General features: G+C 39.2%; 2 protein-coding genes across 2 annotated transcripts; one reads left to right on the top strand and one right to left on the bottom strand.

Moving 5' to 3' along the window:
• Positions 1 to 2307: 2307 nt before the first annotated feature.
• LOC117477276 (probable C-mannosyltransferase DPY19L1) lies at positions 2308 to 3331 on the bottom strand. Its single transcript, XM_034123948.1, has 2 exons — positions 3158 to 3331; positions 2308 to 2481 (listed from the first exon to the last, which is right to left on the bottom strand). Exons 1-2 carry the CDS (start codon positions 3276 to 3278, stop codon positions 2336 to 2338), a joined length of 267 nt encoding a protein of 88 aa, XP_033979839.1. The 5' UTR covers positions 3279 to 3331; the 3' UTR covers positions 2308 to 2335.
• A 6081-nt stretch (positions 3332 to 9412) lies between these two features.
• LOC117477284 (carcinoembryonic antigen-related cell adhesion molecule 6-like) lies at positions 9413 to 19456 on the top strand. Its single transcript, XM_034123954.1, has 6 exons — positions 9413 to 9418; positions 15661 to 15721; positions 16534 to 16854; positions 17790 to 18065; positions 19050 to 19298; positions 19383 to 19456. Exons 1-6 carry the CDS (start codon positions 9413 to 9415, stop codon positions 19454 to 19456), a joined length of 987 nt encoding a protein of 328 aa, XP_033979845.1.
• The last annotated feature ends 226 nt before the right edge of the window (positions 19457 to 19682 follow it).

A 19682-nucleotide genomic window follows, 5' to 3' on the forward strand; every position in this document is an offset into this window, starting at 1 on the left:
AGCCGCTGACGTCACTTCGTCTTCTTCTGCTTTGGGTCTACTGGCAGGCCGCAAACTACTTCATGGTGTATACTGCCACCCGAAGTCCCCGGCCGGAAGTCCCCGGAGTTGGGGACTGGCTTCAGTAGAAGCTGCTGGGACTCCCAGCAGCTTCTACTGAAGCCTTCCGAGTAAATCGCCAGAATGCCGACACCTCCTCATCTCCACCGTTCCCATGTTTTATTTTGTGTTGCCATAAGTTAGTCTCTCTGCATTTGTGCGCTGGGTGAATGCTAATGCTAATACTGCTAATGCGAGGATAATAAAAATGGCGGCTCTACAAAACATTTCAGAGTTTTACGGGGCGTGGTTTGCAATTCGCCCAGCCAATCAGAACTGGGGCAATTTTTTCCCCCAGGAAAGTACCATCTCTCAGCAGGCACTAAAAATGGGGGTAAAAGTTCCCGGCACTAAGTATTATTTTTGGTGTGAACGCGACATAAGGGGTACTAACGGAACTAAATGCGAAAAGTACGGGGAAAAGTACTCCGGTGTGAACGCGGCTAATCTCACGAAGAACTACAGTAATGGCAACAAAAAAGAATTCCCTCATCAAACTTAGCAGAAGTGGCTTGATTTTGTTCTCAGGAGGGGACTTTGACAGATGATTTCTCAAAAAATACACAGTAAAAGTACTTCAATGTATTGTTAGTAGCAGTCAAACTAGTCCAACAATTTCAGTTTTATTAAGAACTTGTGGTAACAAATATTTGTATCGATCATCAAATATAGCAGGGAAAAAAATGAAGAGCTGCTGATTTGAAAAAAAAAATTGAGAGACGGCTGAGTTGACCCCAGTGCAGAATCGCTGTATAGTTTAAATCTCCTAACAATGTTGTCCATTTTAGACACAGGCTTATTATATTTACAGCCCTTTAATAACATTTATTTTCTGGGCTCAATGTGTGTCTTGGCCGTTTTCTTTGTGATCGCTAAATTCCCCTCGTTTCCCCTTGTTTATAATATCACCGTTCCAAGCAAACGAGTGCTTTTTGTTTTGAAATCACCCCCGCTCGACCTTCTGAGCCAATCACAGCGCGATAATGACCTGCCTTCCGTTTCAACCATACTCCTTCCGTTTCCACTATACTTTCTCTCACACATACATGCATTCTTCTCTTGCATACATATATTGTCTTCAGACATGCATATATTATTTATAATATTAAATGTAAACATTGAATGAATGTGCACGAGAGCAAAATGTATAAATGTGTGAGTGAAAAATATATAAATATGTGAGTGAATATATGAATGTGTGCATTGAAATATGATAATATGAGAGCAGAATGTATGAATGTGTGAGTGTAAATAAGTGTGTGAGAGTGAAAATGTATGTATGTAAAAGGAGAATGTATGTGTGTAAGAGTGAAAATATATGTATGTAAAAGGAGAATGTATGTGTGTAAGAGTGAAAATATATGTATGTAAAAGGAGAATGTATGTGCGTGAGGGGACCAGTACGAATTTACGGCCTGTACGGCCCATCATGCACAAACACCCACACACACCCACAAACACCCACACACACACACACACACACACACACACACACACACACACACACACACACACACACACACACACACACACACACACACACACACACACACACACACACACACACACACACACACACTTTGTATCTAAATGTGTTCCCCCCTTATGTGCCCATCCCCCCATGTGAATCACACCTGGCACACACAAACACACACAGGACAATTTGACACATTTCCCGCTCTTATGTGCCCATCCCCCCACATGGATCACACCTGGCACACGCAATACATGTTCAGTGTATATTCTTTGAATATTTACTGCAGTTTTTCATGTATACCAGTAGTCCGATACAATATTTACAGTTTGAAAGGGTGTTAAATGAAATTTGGTGATGATTAATGGTTTTTGTGTTAATGTAATAGCAGTTAAAACAGGACAAATGTAGGTCAATTATGCTTGATACTTGAAAATGCCTTAAGAAAAAAACAGCCTACATCACAGCTCTCCTTAGGGTTTCATTTATTTTGTTGGCAGCTCATCCCTCAGTTTGCTTATAATAAGGGGAAATATGAAGGGTGTAATTCAAGCTTGTTAGGTAAATAAGTCATTGGGCCTTTTTTTAATCAACTAAGATGTGTTAGAAAATGTTTCCAACTTTAATTGACTGAATTTATTAGAAAAATGGGCTTATTAACACATGAATACTACTGTGCAATATATTTTTAAATTTAAGAAGTACAATATAAGACAAGCACAGGTTTCATTTGTGGGCCATATTGGATTATACTTTTAGAATTTACTGAGGCCGATTCAGCAGTTGGGCTGCTGTGAGTTTCACTGACCTCAGACCAGCATCTTCGTAGTGGGGGTGGTTGACGATGGGCCGCCCTGTGGAGAGCTTCACGCTGGCCATGGTGGGCATGGCTCCGGCAAACACAGAATCTGCATCAGTCACACACAAAAACAAGACAATGTTGTTGAGTTTCTACACCACCACTTCTTCCTTTTTTATATTTCTCTACTTTGTACGGTTTAATAACGTAAGCCATGGAAAATACTTATTTCTAATTGGCTGACGGTGTACGTTCAAATGGTATCTCTAGTGAACAGCCAATAACATACATTTCATTTTAGTTTATCGAGTTAAGCAGCAGGTGGCGTAAATTCTCCATTTGGAAAAAAAACATTAAACCATTGCAGAAGAGATGATGAAGCAATTCAAAGAGCACCAGAGGAAGTTTAAACAGTGAAAAACAACACGTGAAGGTCACATCAGATCTATGTGGAGCAGTGAGGTCAATTTGTTTATATTCTACCATTTAATCATCTCATCGGCGTAGCAGAAGCTTCAGTGGACGTTTGAAGTCACATGCTTTATGTGTAACGTAAAATATCTCAAGCACATTGTCACATTTGTTTGATATCCCGATATATTCTTTCAAATGTTCTGCTTTTTAACTCTCATTTTATTATTTTATGGGCATTAAAACACACGTATTACAACCATGGAAGTTGCCAATAAACTCCATTGCTTAATAATTAAATAGTTAATAAGCAAAAATAAATTGATACAATTATAGAAGTGCCCGTTCCTAAGGTTTATTGATCCTTCACTCACCAGGTGGGGTGTTTTCCTGGATCCAGTCCAGCAGCTCCTCCTGAGGCATGTTGCTGAACTCTCCGATGATCGCCCACTGCGCCTGCATGTTGGCCACGCCCTGCACGGCCATGATGGCCATGACCGCAAACACTGCCACCTGGTGTTTAAACCAAGCGGCAAACTCTGGGGAAGAGCCGGGACGCCAATACGGAAGTGCCACAAACTGCAGTTCATATATTGGCCGATAGACGATGACTGCAGAAAGGAGCAATTTCCATAGAGCCCCATGTTAAAATGCCCAATTTCACAGCAGAAAAAAAACGTTTCTAGCCCTGGCTGCAATACATTTTATTATGTATATAGTTAGATTCCACCTTCATGATTATGGATCTGTGAGTGAATTGTTTTCTAACATGACCCTTTTATTTATATTAGGTCTTAAAGTTTTTGCATAAATTAGGGCGTGGTCACATTGAGTGACAGCTCTGTCAAGTGACTGCTGCTGTTAGCTTCTTGTCTCTCTGCTAGCTGCTCCGTCCGTGAAGCTACAGGGACTCTGCCTGCCCAGTTCATCCAGGGAACACAACTTGACCCCGGCCGTGTTTGTTTGTTCTTCATGCTTATATATCGGATGATTACTTAGATATTACAATATGGTTGGTTGAGCTGGAGTTCATTATTGAGCTTACACGTTAACATCACAGTCATCTGAAGAACGAACCCAAACCTTGTTGTTTTTATTAATTGCATTACCAAATTGGTATCAAATAAACAGTAAGCATTGGTAACACAACTTCCAAAGTTACAGTAAAATAAAAAGAACCCTGACTCGGACAATACACAATCCAACATGTTCAACAGAAGATAATAAGTTATATTGTTTGTACACATGGTTCTTTACATATATATCTGTTTGTTTAAATTATGAAGGTGATGCAGACAGGCTGGACCAGAGAGTGAGAGACAGCACTGGACTCCTCACAGCAGTGAACTTCAGCACAGGTACAAATACTCTTTTTTCATACTGTACAAAGAATCAAGAAAGATATTGGTTTAAATAAATGAAGTATTGACTTTAATACACTGATATACATTCCATTAAACAATACTAAATACTAGATCACCTACACATCATTGAAGTTGAGGGTTTTTTCCATGCAAAGGGTTACATTTAGATGTTAACAAGCAATATGACTGTCAGCTTTCTCATTTAAGGTATTGAAGGCAAAGATATTTAACGCATAGTGACAACTGCTATTTATCTCTCAATATTGTCTGTGAAAACGTGGTAAAAGTTATTCTTTCAGTGAGACAACAGAGCAAGCTTCTACACTTGCACTAAGTTTTGATAACAGTTAAATATTATTTTGATAATAAAATACATTTCAATGTTGATAAATGTCATACTGTTCATTCATAATCTGATTGTCTTTGTAGCTCACTGTTGGAATAAAATAAAACATTACAATTACAAAATAATTATATCTACAGCCCCTAAACACAAACACACCTCTTTCATAAATAACACAATTTTTGTTAGGAATGGACATGCCTGAAAGACACGACTCAGCATCTCCTCTTTCTCCGAGGGTCAAGAAAAACATCCAATAGGAAAATTAAAAGCTGATGTTATGAGATGTTAAGACCAGTACAGGACATTCACTAAGAAACTACTTTTTATTGTGAAAACACAGTCAGCTGATCGAATGCACCTATTTCCACATCTACACTCCATCAGCTGATTATTTCTATTTGCCTCACTTTATGAGCTTCACAACATGTACCTTGTACCGCAGAGTTTGCAACGCAAATAAATGGGGCCAATCTTCAGTCGGATGTGAATGTGTAATCTAACATTTTCAGTAAGAATAATGGACAAAAGGAGTGCAAATACAAATTCAATTTATTGAAATGTGAACCAAAAGTTAATCAAACATGTTTTAAATAAAAAGCACATATGGACAGAAGGTGTAAACCTATTAAATGTATAAGTAAACACATTTAGTCAAATAAAGTGACAGACTAGGCCTGATCAGGTAGTATCAGCTATGCATGGGCTCCTCCATCAGGTCTGATCCTCCTCACAGAGGAAAGACCCTCAGTCCTCTCCAAACCAACAGACTGGACGTCCATCACACGGAGGTTTCTCCCTGAAGTCTCTGCAGCTCTCTGGACACCACGCTGTCTCAATCCGTCCACACTGAATATGAGAGGGGAAAAATGAAAATAATAAATGTTTAGACAATAAGAAATATAAAAGTGAACCGTTGAGTTGCTCAGTTTTTTTAGATTGTCAATACTATTACTGTATAACTAATATCTCAGGTTAAGAGGCACCTTCAAATAAAGATTGGTCTTTAAATACATTTTGTCTTTTGAATTGTTTGTCTAAAGTCAAGGATCTAGAACTGGTACTTATAGTTTTAATGACACAGTCTGGTTATAATGCTGTTTGGAGGAGGCCTCACAGGTAAGAGCACTAACTAGCTATCATCACATGCACCTTAGCTTAACTTAAATGTATTAAACGTATAATTAAGTGATGGCAAAATATAAATAACTAATGTCATGCAAACATATTAATATTTGCTTGATTCCAGTGTTGCATTTAGCACATTGCATACAAACGTTAAGGGATTTTAAGATTCTGAAGTATTATGCTAAAAACTCAACTTAGATTATTATTTATAGATTTGCTGAATAGTCTCATGTCCGCTTACCTTAGAAACGTACAATGCGACGGCAGTGTGCAGATGGGGAGCATGTTAGCTTAGCTTGGTAGCTTGAGCTAGCTCTGGAACTTCCAGCCCGGAGGCAGAAGGTCCCGCCTCGGCTCCGCCTCTTTGCCCTTATTTGGAGCAGGCTGGAGCAGGCAGGAGTGGAACTCTGACGCCACTGTCGAGCCGTTAGTGGCCGACTCCGCCTACTAAGGGCTTCTCTGCAACTCTGCAGAATCCTATGGGTGACGTCACGGACCCTACGTCCATTTATATATACAGTCTATGGTTTAAACGTGTCCCCCACCCAGCCAAACAACTGGCACAACAAAGAGAGACAGAGAAAAGTATTTAAAATAAATGTTCATAGTGTCAATCATGTGACCCTTAAAGGTGGGGTAGGTAAGTTTGAGAAACCGGCTCGAGATACACTTTTTGTTATATTCCATGGAATGCTCTTAAAATCCCGATAGCAATGAATATCTTAAGTGCTTTGACAAAAAATCCATACAAAAATGTCATCTGTGGAAGCCGTAGTAGGCTACTGTAAAAAGCACGACCAATCATTTTAGCCGGAATTGTCGGAACAATTTAAACCAATCAATATTGTGTAATTAACAAGGATAAACTGATGTTTTTTACTGGATGAGTAATGCAGATATCACTGTGTAATCATTTGACAGTGAGGGGAATACTTCCGGTTTTATTATGAAAACTTCGACACCGGAAATACTGTTTTCACCCACGCTAACTTTACATGGAAGCTGCCGCATATACACGTTCTCCTGGTGAGACCTCAAATCATCTTCGTAATATCTATCAAACTATAGATCCTACACATCCACTGGATGTAGATTCTAAAAGTACAATATACACTTTTCGCTAGAAATCTAATCAAAAAACATTTTAATGGCCAAACTATTCCACAATTTAGGATTTTCCAGAGAGGGTTATTTTTTGTGAATAAACGACCCTCTGGAGCGTTTGCAATCAACGGGAGCATGTTACAAGATCAGACCAAATCCTCACAATAGGCTTGTTTGAGACAAGCGAGACCTGCGTAGACCTGCGCAATTGCGATCAACGTCTTGCTAGTGCGTTGCATGATGGTTAGTCATTTTGTCCGACTTGCTCTGGAGGCTCGCCTACATGACACGTTGAAATCTCGCGGGACAAAGACGCCCGCAGACTTGAGAGCGAGGCGCGGCGAGGCGGCGCAGTTTCTCTCATCTGTCATCTGTTCTGGACTATGAGGAGATCTCTAGTCATCCTGAGAAGTCTACTGGGTTCAGGTCTGTTCTGGACTATGAGGAGATCTCTAGTCATCTGTTCTGGACTATGAGGAGATCTCTAGTCATCCTGAGAAGTCTACTGGGTTCAGGTCTGTTCTGGACTATGAGGAGATCTCTAGTCATCTGTTCTGGACTATGAGGAGATCTCTAGTCATCCTGAGAAGTCTACTGGGTTCAGGTCTGTTCTGGACTATGAGGAGATCTCTAGTAATCTGTTCTGGACTATGAGGAGATCTCTAGTCATCCTGAGAAGTCTACTGGGTTCAGGTCTGTTCTGGACTATGAGGAGATCTCTAGTCATCTGTTCTGGACTATGAGGAGATCTCTAGTCATCCTGAGAAGTCTACTGGGTTCAGGTCTGTTCTGGACTATGAGGAGATCTCTAGTCATCTGTTCTGGACTATGAGGAGATCTCTAGTCATCCTGAGAAGTCTACTGGGTTCAGGTCTGTTCTGGACTATGAGGAGATCTCTAGTCATCCTGAGAAGTCTACTGGATTCAGGTCTGTTCTGGACTATGAGGAGATCTCTAGTCATCCTGAGAAGTCTACTGGATTCAGGTCTGTTCTGGACTATGTGGAGATCTCTAGTCATCCTGAGAAGTCTACTGGATTCAGGTCTGTTCTGGACTATGTGGAGATCTCTAGTCATCTTGAGAAGTCTACTGGATTCAGGTCTGTTCTGGACTATGAGGAGATCTCTAGTCATCCTGAGAAGTCTACTGGATTCAGGTCTGTTCTGGACTATGAGGAGATCTCTAATCATCCTGAGAAGTCTACTGGATTCAGGTCTGTTCTGGACTATGAGGAGATCTCTAGTCATCCTGAGAAGTCTGAAAGATGAGACAAGCGGTTGCCGGAAGCTTTTGCCGGATATAAATAGGGGTGGCCGTGGTTTGAGGCGGAGTTTTTAGGCGTGGCCATGCTCCTGAACCTATGTTAACATTTTAACCTCATTTAATACTAGGCTAGGCTACTGTGTATATAGTGTATTCATACCCCTCACTGTTTATTCATCATTCAATTCATTCTATATTTTATTCTGTAGATTGTGTACATTACTTTTCACTTTACTGCTTTATGCACTCCTGGTTAGAAGCTAAACTGCATTTCGTTGTCTCAGTACCTGTAATCTGTGCAATAACAATAAAGTTGAATCTAATCTTGAGCAGGAACAAATGTATTTACTTAGTACATATCTGACATTAACGATTAAACACATTTGTCCATTCTTTATCAATCAATCAATCAATGTTTATTTATATAGCCCAATATCACAAATGTTACATTTGTCTCAGTGGACTTCACAGTTTGTACAGAATATCAGTATGACAATACGACACCCTCTGTCCTTACGTTTCACATCATACAAGGAAAAACTTCCAGAGAAAAACCCACAGTTTAAAGGGGAAATGGGAGAAACCTCAGGGAGAGCAACAGAGGAGGGATCCCTCTCCCAGGACGGACAGACGTGCAATAGATGCCGTGTGCATTTATAAATGCAAACCGAATCAAGCCGACTCCGGAGGTGGCAGTATGCACCTTAAAGTTGTTTGAAATCCGCCCAAAAACCGAGAGAAGAAGAAGAAGAAGAAGCCGACTCCGAGCTGTCCGACTTCAGGCGAGTTTTTTGAGACCTCCCCCGGCTGCGATCGGCTATTCTCGTCTACTTTCGAGGCGAGCCGCAGCTCGTCTCAAACAAGCCTAATGTGTTGTTTTTTTCAAATCATGCAGGCCCAGCTTTGATTTATACTTTTTACAGGCATCATGTCAGGTTAGTTTATCTAAATGTGTTTACTGAGCTCCTTGCTGTTTGATTGCTGCTGAGTAAATGAAGGCTGTATTAAGTTTAATGGAGCATCTCGGCTTTTAAACGGCACACTTAACATTAATGACCCGTTCACACTGAGCCAAGCTGGAAGCTGTTTTGCTCAAGCTGCTGTTATTATATTGTTGATTATACAATTTTATGTCTTTTTCTCGCAGTTGGGCCAGAAAATACCCTTTTAAAGCTTTCTCCGTCACAAGAATACTTTGAGAAAGGGTCAAACATCAGCCTGTTGTGCTCAGCTGACTCCAAACCTTCTGCTGTATTTAAGTGGTTTCTGAATGGAAACCTGCTGTCTGATATACTGGACCAGATCTCAGTCTGATGAACGTTCAGATAAATCAAAGTGGAAGCTACAGCTGTCAGGCTTAACCCGTAGAAATCTTAAGTGTGAAGGACAAACGTGCACCCTTGTATAAAATCTCGCCTTCGCTTCCTATGACGGTGAGTTTAACGTGAGTAAATACATTTCATTTTGTAAGACATCCAACTGTTTGTCTTTGAGTTTTTGATATATTTCTAATCATTCGTGAACTTTCCCTCCTGCAGCATAAACAATTAAATGTGGAAACACCAACACACAAACAGCAAGAAGACTACCACCAATTTCCAAAACAAACACCCTAAGGAAAAAGCTATTATATATTTGTATTTTGTTCAACTAAAACACATTGTTCTGACTCCTTCAGAGCACAGTGCGTTGAGAGTTTGACGGGAGATAGCTGCAACTTTTGTGTAATTTGGTTTTACGATAATGTCTGATGGTTTTGCAAAGATTACCCACTCTATGCACATGTAACATATTTAACAAGCTGTAAATAATTAAAATCATTTAAGCCTACTTATTGGAATAAAGTACATGTATGTTATTATGAAATACATGTTGTGTATATGTATATTTAATAAACACTGTATCTGGTTCCCTAATGCCTCCTTTGTTACTGCCATGATCACGACAGAAACATCAAGTTTTACTATTTCCTGTTTTACGAAAAACATTGAGAATTAAAGAGAAATACAGATCAGTCTTAATGTTTAATGACAGTGTGTTGAGCAGAGATACACAACAATTGGTAGTTTGTGCATTCACTTAAACACTAGCCATGCATGTGAGAAAAGTATTTCCCACCCTTTCAATCTCAAAGACATTAAAATATATGACATGTGTGAAATACTATTTAAATTCATCAGACATCACACCTGTCTGCTTCTACTGACAGTGACTCACAGCAGAGTTTATAAAACATCAACGATGCCACATTTCTTCAGCACATCATAAACTACTTTTTATTTGATTGAATGTACTCAACTTATCTTATCTCTGAAGCTCATATAACACTCCCAGGTGAGAATACATAGATATGTTGTTCGATATAAAACAATTGCTCTTCAATATACTTTTGATATGATGAGTATCGGCCCTGCACTTTATATGGCAGTCATTATTTATTCTGTCTATGTCAACAGCAACAAAGTCGGCTCTCAGCTGCATTTATTTATGACTTCTTGCCCCAAGTTCTTATATTACATTACATTACTTTACATTACATGTCACTTGTTAGACGCTTTTATCCAAAGCGACTTACATACTCAATAGGAGCAATTTGGTGTGAAGTATATTGCCCAGGAACACAACGACATGCTGACTGCAGTGGGGTTTGAATCTGTGCTCCCCTGATCCGAACACCACTAACGCACTAATCACTGTGCCAAAGCCCCCCGCAATTATTAAGCAATATTGCGTATGGTTTTTGGTAATATTCAAATGAAAATAACTTTGTAACATGGTCCTACAGTATATAACTTTAGTTTCCAACAATCCCGAATGTAAAATTATACAGTATACAGATATGTATAACAATATGTATACAATATGTATATCCTATATACACAATCAGACACATTTACACATATGCACACATTAAGGTAAAGAAAACACAACAATCGATATATACAAAATAACAGTCACTTCAATATCAATATCTTTGGTAAACCCATCGCAATACAGTTCATTGAGTTCATCTATCAATTTGCAGTGTTTTAGTATTAATATGGCAGTAGATATGAAGTATATTATAGATAATATTGTAATATGAACGTCTGTTTGTGTTAAACAATGAAATAGAAGGATGATGGTGATATGTGTTGTTTCCCAGAAAAACACTGGTTAGTTTACTCGTTTTCTGAAGTGTTAGTGTAAACAACGATATTTTCTTTAGTCATCAATCGTGATGTTAGTCTCTTCTATCCAAACAGGAATATTATATGAAGTTAAAACACTGCAGCTTTATGATCTTGTTCATTCATTTGTACATTCATACACTGTGAAATCAACATATTTATAAATGCATATCAAATACTGATGAATATTTTAAACAATTCCTGTGCTTTTTGGATGGAAAATCATTACATCATGAGCCTGGTTAACATTATTACTGGACTCTATACAGTAATATGTTCTAGTTAATATTAATAATAAACATTTCATGACACGGGTATGGAAAGATAAATGGGCTTTGTCAGCATTCATAACTGATGACATGAATGTATGTGACCCTCAAACAGAAGTGTGCATGTGTACAGATGTATTTAGTAGCTTCTCTAAACTGTTGTCAGGTCAGATCTTATCATCTTATATATTATTAGGCTATGATGCTCACACAGGTGACTCATTAATCATAGAGTAAGGACAGACCAGGACAAGGACAGAAGGAGTTCACAGGTTTCTCGGGACAATTTAATTACTTACAAAGGCTTTGTGCTGGATGTGCTCTTGAAAATGATTAATCACTCTCAATTACATACATTTGTGAAGCAGAACAAATAGATAGAGACAAGGACATTGGATTATTGAATAGAAAACACATCAAATGAATAGCTTTGATATTTTCATGATGTTTAGAGGGACATATTATACACACACATTATAAAATCAATCAATCAATCAATGTTTATTTATATAGCCCAATATCACAAATGTTACATTTGTCTCAGTGGACTTCACAGTTTGTACAGAATATCAGTATGACAATACAACACCCTCTGTCCTTAGACCCTCACATCGTACAAGGAAAAACTTCCAGAGAAAACCCACAGTTTAAAGGGGAAAATGGGAGAAACCTCAGGGAGAGCAACAGAGGAGGGATCCCTCGCCCAGGACGGACAGACGTGCAATAGATGACGTGTGTAAATCGAAGAGATAATACATTTACAGCATAGGTAGACCAAATGTTTGGAAATGCATGTGTCTATAATAAGAAGATGAATCCACGAGGATGTCAACAATCCTGTGGAAGCCATCAGGGAAGTATATGATGAGAGTCAGGCAGGACCACAGTGACAGGTTCAGCCACGACTCAAAGTCCAGGACTCAAATCCAGAACTCAGGATAGAAGATCCAGGACACAGGACCGCAGCAACAGGATCAGCCACGACTCAGGATCCCGGCGTAGATAGACACCAAAAATAAATTTGGGGGAAGCTGGGTTATTCGGAACATGAGAGTACACAGGTACATACAGACAGAAGGAAGAAGTAAGGTGTCCCCCGACAGTCTAAGCCTATAGCAGCTAAACTAACGTGTCTACGTACATGCACTCCCTTAGGATAGGTTGAGGGAAAGGGGTAGCAAGTAAGAAGTAAGGAACAGAGGTGGAGAGGCACAACGTGTCTACGTACATGCACTCCCTTAGGATAGGTTGAGGGAAAAGGGTAGCAAGTAAGGAACAGAGGTGGAGAGGCACAACGTGTCTACGTACATGCACTCCCTTAGGATAGGTTGAGGGAAAAGGGTAGCAAGTAAGAAGTAAGGAACAGAGGTGGAGAGGCACAACGTGTCTACGTACATGCACTCCCTTAGGATAGGGTGAGGGAAAAGAGTAGGAACTAAGATGTATGTGCCACATCTATACCATGAGCGCATTAGCTCCTAAAACGTTTTTTTGGCACTGACACCAATCAACAGTTGTGCGTCGACTCGGCAGGGATCAAGGCACGTATATGCGTCTCCCTGCTTCCACCGTTTAAAATGGCATTTAAAAACAGTCATTAGAAAGCGAAGAGAATAAAATGAACATGGAACAAGCAAATAGTAAATAATACAGGTATAGAATACATGAATAAAAGTTACAGTGCAGTGTGAGATGGGAATGGTTCAATTCAAAGTGGCGTCAAAAATAAACTATACTTGTTTTCTGGATTTGCTTCATGTCAGTCGGATCAAATTGGAGTTTTCTGACATGCAAAACAGTGGCTTTTCTCTGCTGTAAAATATTAACTAATTTAACAACTCACAGATAAGACTTGGCAGGAGCTGCTCTCACAGGTCAGAGGTCGTCCTGGTTGAAAGATCTAATAAGGTCAGACTTGTGTTGATCTGGAAACACAAGTCTGACCAATGAGGAATCAAATATAAACCTTTTTACTACGTGTTAGAAATGTGAAAATAAATGTATCATTGCATTTGTATAAAGGACTCAGACTGCAGGCTTAATTGTGTAGTCTAATAATCTGTTTTGAGCAACATTTATTTAGATAATCGATTGATACATTTCAAGAATAAATTAGATTTGTTTGTGGTCTGAAATATAAAGACAACCGAGTTTCTATTGGGCTTCAATCAAAAACAAGGAGTTTATAAAGTAATCTCATGTCTATTGTGCAACTAAAAAACTAATTTCGCCTTTCACATCATTGTTTGTCCAAACCAATATAATATACGAGTGGTATGAGAACTCTTCTTTATACTTTGCAATAAAATACAGGACTACATTACTATTATAATGAAGAAATCACTTTTCTCTGAAGCAGAAGTCTTGAGATTCAGAACAATGTCACTATTGATGTAATCATTGTATAGAAAAGGGGTTTGGTTTGTGTGTCTGTTTAACTGTGTTTACATTACTTAACAGACTTGGAAGATAACCAAAGGAGCTCATAAAAACGTACAGAGATATAGCATGACTCTATATGTTAAGAATGTATTTTGTATCACATAAAACTTCAGTTTCTGTGTTAAACTCTAGCTGTGAAGTGCTTTCCATCCAAAAGAAACGCTGAAAAGGCAGTTCTTGTACCATGCTTTTTAAGGTGGCTCTCGCAGTGTAAATGTCATGTTACTCAACCTCTGTTGCAACACTTGTTGTACACTGGGACGGATGGAGAGACCTACCCTGTTTTGATGTTTGCAGGGGGGGCAGGGGACCTTTAGAACCAAAAAAGTCCTAGAAAGACAAGGTAAACTTAACTATGTGCATTTAGTTTCAGCGAAAACTAAAAGGTACCATGGGGTCAGATTATAATTTTCCAGAGGGGGGTTCGTTTAGCATGAAACACTTGAAGTAACTAAAGGACAAGTTAAACAAGAAAGTAGAAAGAGATTGAGGTCATAGAAAACTATTTCTGCTAAAAAGTGAGCAATGATTGAGAGTCAGAGCAAACATTTCAGATGTGTGTATCTCACACTGCTGTACATTTAATTCATGTATCTTTGTTATTCATGTTTTATTATCTTTGCTTTTAAATGAGTATTTTTTAATGTAATTTCTTAATATGTTTCTTAATGCTCTTAATGTCTTTCATTTTTGTAAAGCACTTTGCCTTGTGTTGAAATGTGCTATATAAATAAACTTGCCTTGCCTTTAGTGGGAGATGGCAGGTGAAGAGTTTGTGCCACATAGAAGTGTTTTGCATTGCCTGAAAGCTGGGAACCTGAAGATTAGTTTAAGACGCAGCTTGACAATGTGTGTTAAATGCAACCCAGTATCACGGCAAGACGTGAACATGTGACAATCTACCATGCTGGGAGACGTGAAGATGTCACGATTTTGTCCCTTCAAACGTGACAGTTACACGGTATAGTTAACATGGCCCAACCAGTGGAGATATACCCGGAAATGCCAAGCAAATGCTACCCCGAGGGTCGGTTGTTATTGTCAATATTAATATAATAATGATTTATTTTTTAATAGTCACACTCGATTTCACCGATTTTCTTGTTGCCCCAGCTGGTCGACACCTCTTTTAGCAGAAACAAAGGCTACATTAATGTATTAAATCGATGTTAATCCATGTGTGTGGATGTGGAATCAGTATACTTTTTAGATATGTAGGGAAGGAGAAAACTAAATAAGCCTTGACATATTTAAAACAAGCACTCAAAACCCACGTCTTCAGACTAGTCTTCCCTCCCATCATTACTCCGCCATCATAACGCTCTCTTTTCTGTATTTCTTACCCTTGTAATGTTTCTAATTTAATTGATTTTGTCTCTGTTTGTTGTGTGAATTGTGAAAGCGCTATGTGGGTGCTAGTGGAGCCTCGCAGATGGGGGTGCTGCAGCCCCCTCAGCACCCCCCCCCCCTTCCCGCGTCCATTCGCGATGTCTCACTGTATTTTCTGTTTTGTCCAGCAGATTTAAATCAAAATCCAGGCAAATAATGATGTTCCTTTAAACACTGCTGGCTATTATTGGACTGATCAAAGCCCATTTCCACACAAAAATAACCTCAACCTGAGTGCAGGTACTCCTGACTGAACATATACCCTCAGGCATTTTGAAGTATTTGCACAGTGGCATCGTAAACAATGTTTGTTACTTAGTGGGGGGGCTGCAGTGGGTCCTGTGCTGTGGGTGGGGGACGATAAAAGAGAAGGAGAACCTGGGACTCTCCACAATTTAGATTTAGGAGCACAACACGGACAACAAGATGCTCGGGACTGCTGCTCGATTGCTGCTTCTTTTGTCAGGTAGGTCATTCAGAATATCAGTTACATCATTCATTTACTTTTGTTGTTTTAATAACAAAGATTGTACAATTTAAACCAGAAGTATGAAAGTGTTCCTTTGCATTTCGTGTCATTGTAGGTTAGGGTTTCTTACTCTGTTACAAAGTCCTGCATTTAATATGATATGTTATATGCAACTACATGTTCTAATTTTCTACAACAGGCCATTTCATAACAATATGTAATATAATGGTATAATATATAGATTTTTGTATAAATGCGCTTATATTGATGACCATTTAAGCCAGAAGTATGACGGTGTTAAATCATTAAAAAATATAATATAGAATAAAATAAGTATATTTTCACAAACAAGACATTTTTTCTGATGTTTTAATGTTTTGTCAAGCACTTTGTGACTTTGTCTGTGAAAAGCGCTTTATAAATAAATGTTACTTACTTAAGTAAAGTGTCCAATAAATTATTAAAGTAAATAATTTATATAAAAAGTTGTTATTAAGTCAAACTATATTTCTCTGAACATAAGAATTTAAAGGAAAGTTTCCACATAAAAAAATGTAAGTATTTATATAAAGTATTTAGTAAAAAGGTGCAATACAACTAATACAATGATAAAGATGTGTAAACATAAGGAGTTAAAGTACAATGTCCAATAAAAGTAATAAGTCTATATATATATATAATAAATAAAATACATGTTTTTATATTAACATAAGCAGTTAAAGTAAGAATATGCAATGAAAACAAAATGTCCCAAAGACATATAAAGTCAAATCAAAACATGAGAAAGTAAATATATCTTGTGTCCTCAGGTATGTGTGCAGGTGAGGGCATCTTACCCCCGGGGCCCCTGAGTGGAGCCGCTGCCGGCACCGTGACGTTCTCCACGACCCTCACCCCTCCAAAGAGCCCCTTCCTCTCCATCAGCTGGAGCTTCAAAGGGATGAACATCATCACCTCCACCAGCACCAACATCACGGAGCCGGGCTACAGCAGCAGGATCTCCCTGGACCGAGCCACCGGGGCCCTGGAGCTGCGGGGCCTGCTGCTGGAGGACAGCGGGGAGTACACCGTGACCATCATCCCCGACGCAGGGCTGCAGAGGCAGGGGAAGACCACGCTCAATGTCTATGGTGGGTTTCAAGTTTCAAGGCTTTAATTGTCATGTGTGCACAGTGTAGTTATGACAATGAAAATATTAGGTCACAGGCTCCTCCAACAATAAAACAGATAAAATATAGTACAGGTAAATAAAATAAAATAGAATATAATAGAAACAGTGCAGAATAATCTCTATACAGTCATTGGAATTATATGAGTTGCAAACCGATGAACGTTATGGATGTTCTTTCAAAAGTTCAGGTGTTTAATCACTTTTATAATCGGTATTGTCTTATTCTGAATTCATCAAAGACTAAACGGAAATGTGGACGAATGATGGATGACAGTGCAGGAGGTCAGGTGGTAGCATGGTGAAACTAATAAGTCAAGGGAAATCAAAACAGGAGGAAAACACAAAGAAATCATGACACAGGTTTCTAAATAAAACATGAAACAAATTAACTAAAAACTATGATGATGAAAATGTGTTTTTTTCTTATTCCTGAATCTTACTTGCACCGTTACGTCTCTTGTTATATTCTATTTCTTTATATATTAAGAGGTGCTCTATTTTTGTTTGTCGGGGTCTTCCCTTTCCTGTAGTGTGTAATATAGGTTTCTGTGCATGTAAATAGTCTGCAAAGGCTAATATCCCAAACTTCCCTCACACTTGCACTTCTATCGGCTAGCGCTCCAACACATTGTATGTGATAGGCTAAGGGGCGGAACATCTCTAAGTGGTTGACCGATCACAACAGAGTCGGCCAGCTAACCAATGAGAGCAGACTGGGCTCTGGTTTCAGACAGAGGGTGAAACGAGGTGCTGCAGCACAGGCAGTATGAGAAAAATAAAAAGCTTTTTGAACATTAAAGCATGGAGACATGTCACAGTAGAGACACTAAATACTGATATACACCTGAAAATGAGCTTAATATGTCCTAATTAACTCTCTTCATGCTCCGTCAGCTCTGATCTCCGGAGCCTCAATCACCAGCCCGCCAGGCGTCCTGATCGAGGACCGCAGCTTCACTAACCTCAGCTGCGAGGCGTCCGGCTCCATCAGCAGCAGAGAGTGGCTGAAGGACGGTCAGATGCTGCAGCCGGGGGACAGAGTCAGCTTCTCCAACTCCAAGAGGACGGTGTTCATTCACCCGGTGCACAGCTCACACCACGGCAGCTTCCAGTGCCGAGTCAGCAACCCCGTCAGCAGCATGACGGTGGAGCACCAGCTCACCGTCAACTGTGAGTACTGCTGCGGAAACTCTGGTGGAGCAAAAAAAGGACCATGAAGAGTCATTTCAAAGTGACTATTATATGTATTTGATGAAATATTTTGAAATGTAAAAATGATCTCTTAATTCTTGCTATTATTGAACTTAATTAAGTAGACGTCTGAACTTTATAGTCCAAAACTATTATTTTTTATGAAAAACAATAGTGTTTTGAGTGCTGGGATGTAAGTACATTTGAGTGAGTACAGACTTTCTATTTGATCTTTACTCAATTGAAGAAGAAATATTTGTTTTTTCTTATTTACAAGATTTAGTTAGTTTACAAGTTAAGATTTTTGGACAAAAAACATGAAAAACACACCTAAAAACAATCCAGCTTCTCAGATGTAAGGATTTCCTACTTTTTCTGTTGACTTTTCCAATAAATATAATTATTTACATTACATGTCACTTGTCAGACGCTTTTATCCAAAGCAACTTACATACTGTACATTCAGTACTGTGGACAATCCCCACAGGAGCAATTTGGGGTGAAGTGTCTTGGCCAGGGACACAACGACATGCTGACTGCAGTGGGACTCGAACTTGCTATCCCCTGAATCAAAGTTCAGCGCACTAAGTTCAGCGCACTACTCCACTGAGCCACGGCCTCCCTATAATACATGTTTTAATATGTTTGTGCTTAAACCCAGCATTGGAAGGGTCGGGTGTCACCTTTGATTCTGGATAATTGTGACTGTCATTTCATATGATTTATTTTACAAATCAAGAAAATAATCAACAGAATCATTTATACCATACATTTTTACATGAATGCATGAGTAAAGTAGTCTATGCATCATTGTAAAACAGTCATAGAGTACCTTTACTTTGGATGTTTACATTTTGCAAATTTAAGTAAGATTTGAACTGCAGGACTGAAACTTGTAAGCGGTGCTACAGTGTTGTTTGAGTACTTTTGCTTAAATGAAGGATCTGACTTCTCTCTGTGCAGATGGACCCCATAACGTATCAATAACAGGACCTTCAGCAGCAGCTCCGGGGCAGAAAGTGACCCTTCAGTGTGAAGCAGACTCTGTCCCTCCTGCGACCTTCAGCTGGATGTTCAACGGCAACGAGACGCAGGTGAACACCTCCACCTTCACCATCGAGAGGCTGCAGGTGGAGAGCTTAGGGAACTACAGCTGCACCGCCTCCAATATGGTGACCATGCTGCAGAACTCCACCGTCCTGCATCTCAGAGGTGAGATTCTGCCTTATTGTCAATTTTAAGGACACTTTATTTCAAGAGGTGATTATAAGTGTTGTTCTCTTTCTCTTCATGAAGCATCCTGCACTGCTCCCTGCTGGTCGTGTTTACTGCTGCTGATCAGTGAACTGTCTCTGAGAGAGTTACTGTAACAGGAGCAGGTGAGATAACATTATAATACATCTCATTTCCGTTCACATTTTAAAATCCTTTTATTATTCCCTTCTACTGTGATATTAACATACTTGTCTTCATATTTGTTCCTCAGATTCTGACTTCACTGATGCAATTTACTATAACTGAATGAATAAGTTCAAATGTGGTGGTTTGGATAAAAGCTTAACAAGTGACATGTAATGTGTACTGAATACTACATTA

The sequence above is a fragment of the Trematomus bernacchii genome, unplaced genomic scaffold (genome assembly GCF_902827165.1).
Source record: "Trematomus bernacchii unplaced genomic scaffold, fTreBer1.1, whole genome shotgun sequence".
In the NCBI taxonomy this organism is placed as follows: domain Eukaryota; kingdom Metazoa; phylum Chordata; class Actinopteri; order Perciformes; family Nototheniidae; genus Trematomus; species Trematomus bernacchii.

Coding starts and splice junctions, on each gene's coding strand:
- LOC117477276 (XM_034123948.1), bottom strand. CDS start 3,278: ATGGCCATCATGGCCGTGCAGGGCGTGGCCAACATGCAGGCGCAGTGG. Junction 2,482..3,157: donor CCAGGAAAACACCCCACCTG/GTGAGTGAAGGA, acceptor TGACTGATGCAG/ATTCTGTGTTTGCCGGAGCC.
- LOC117477284 (XM_034123954.1), top strand. Junction 15,722..16,533: donor ATTGCTGCTTCTTTTGTCAG/GTAGGTCATTCA, acceptor TTGTGTCCTCAG/GTATGTGTGCAGGTGAGGGC. Junction 19,299..19,382: donor CACCGTCCTGCATCTCAGAG/GTGAGATTCTGC, acceptor CTCTTCATGAAG/CATCCTGCACTGCTCCCTGC.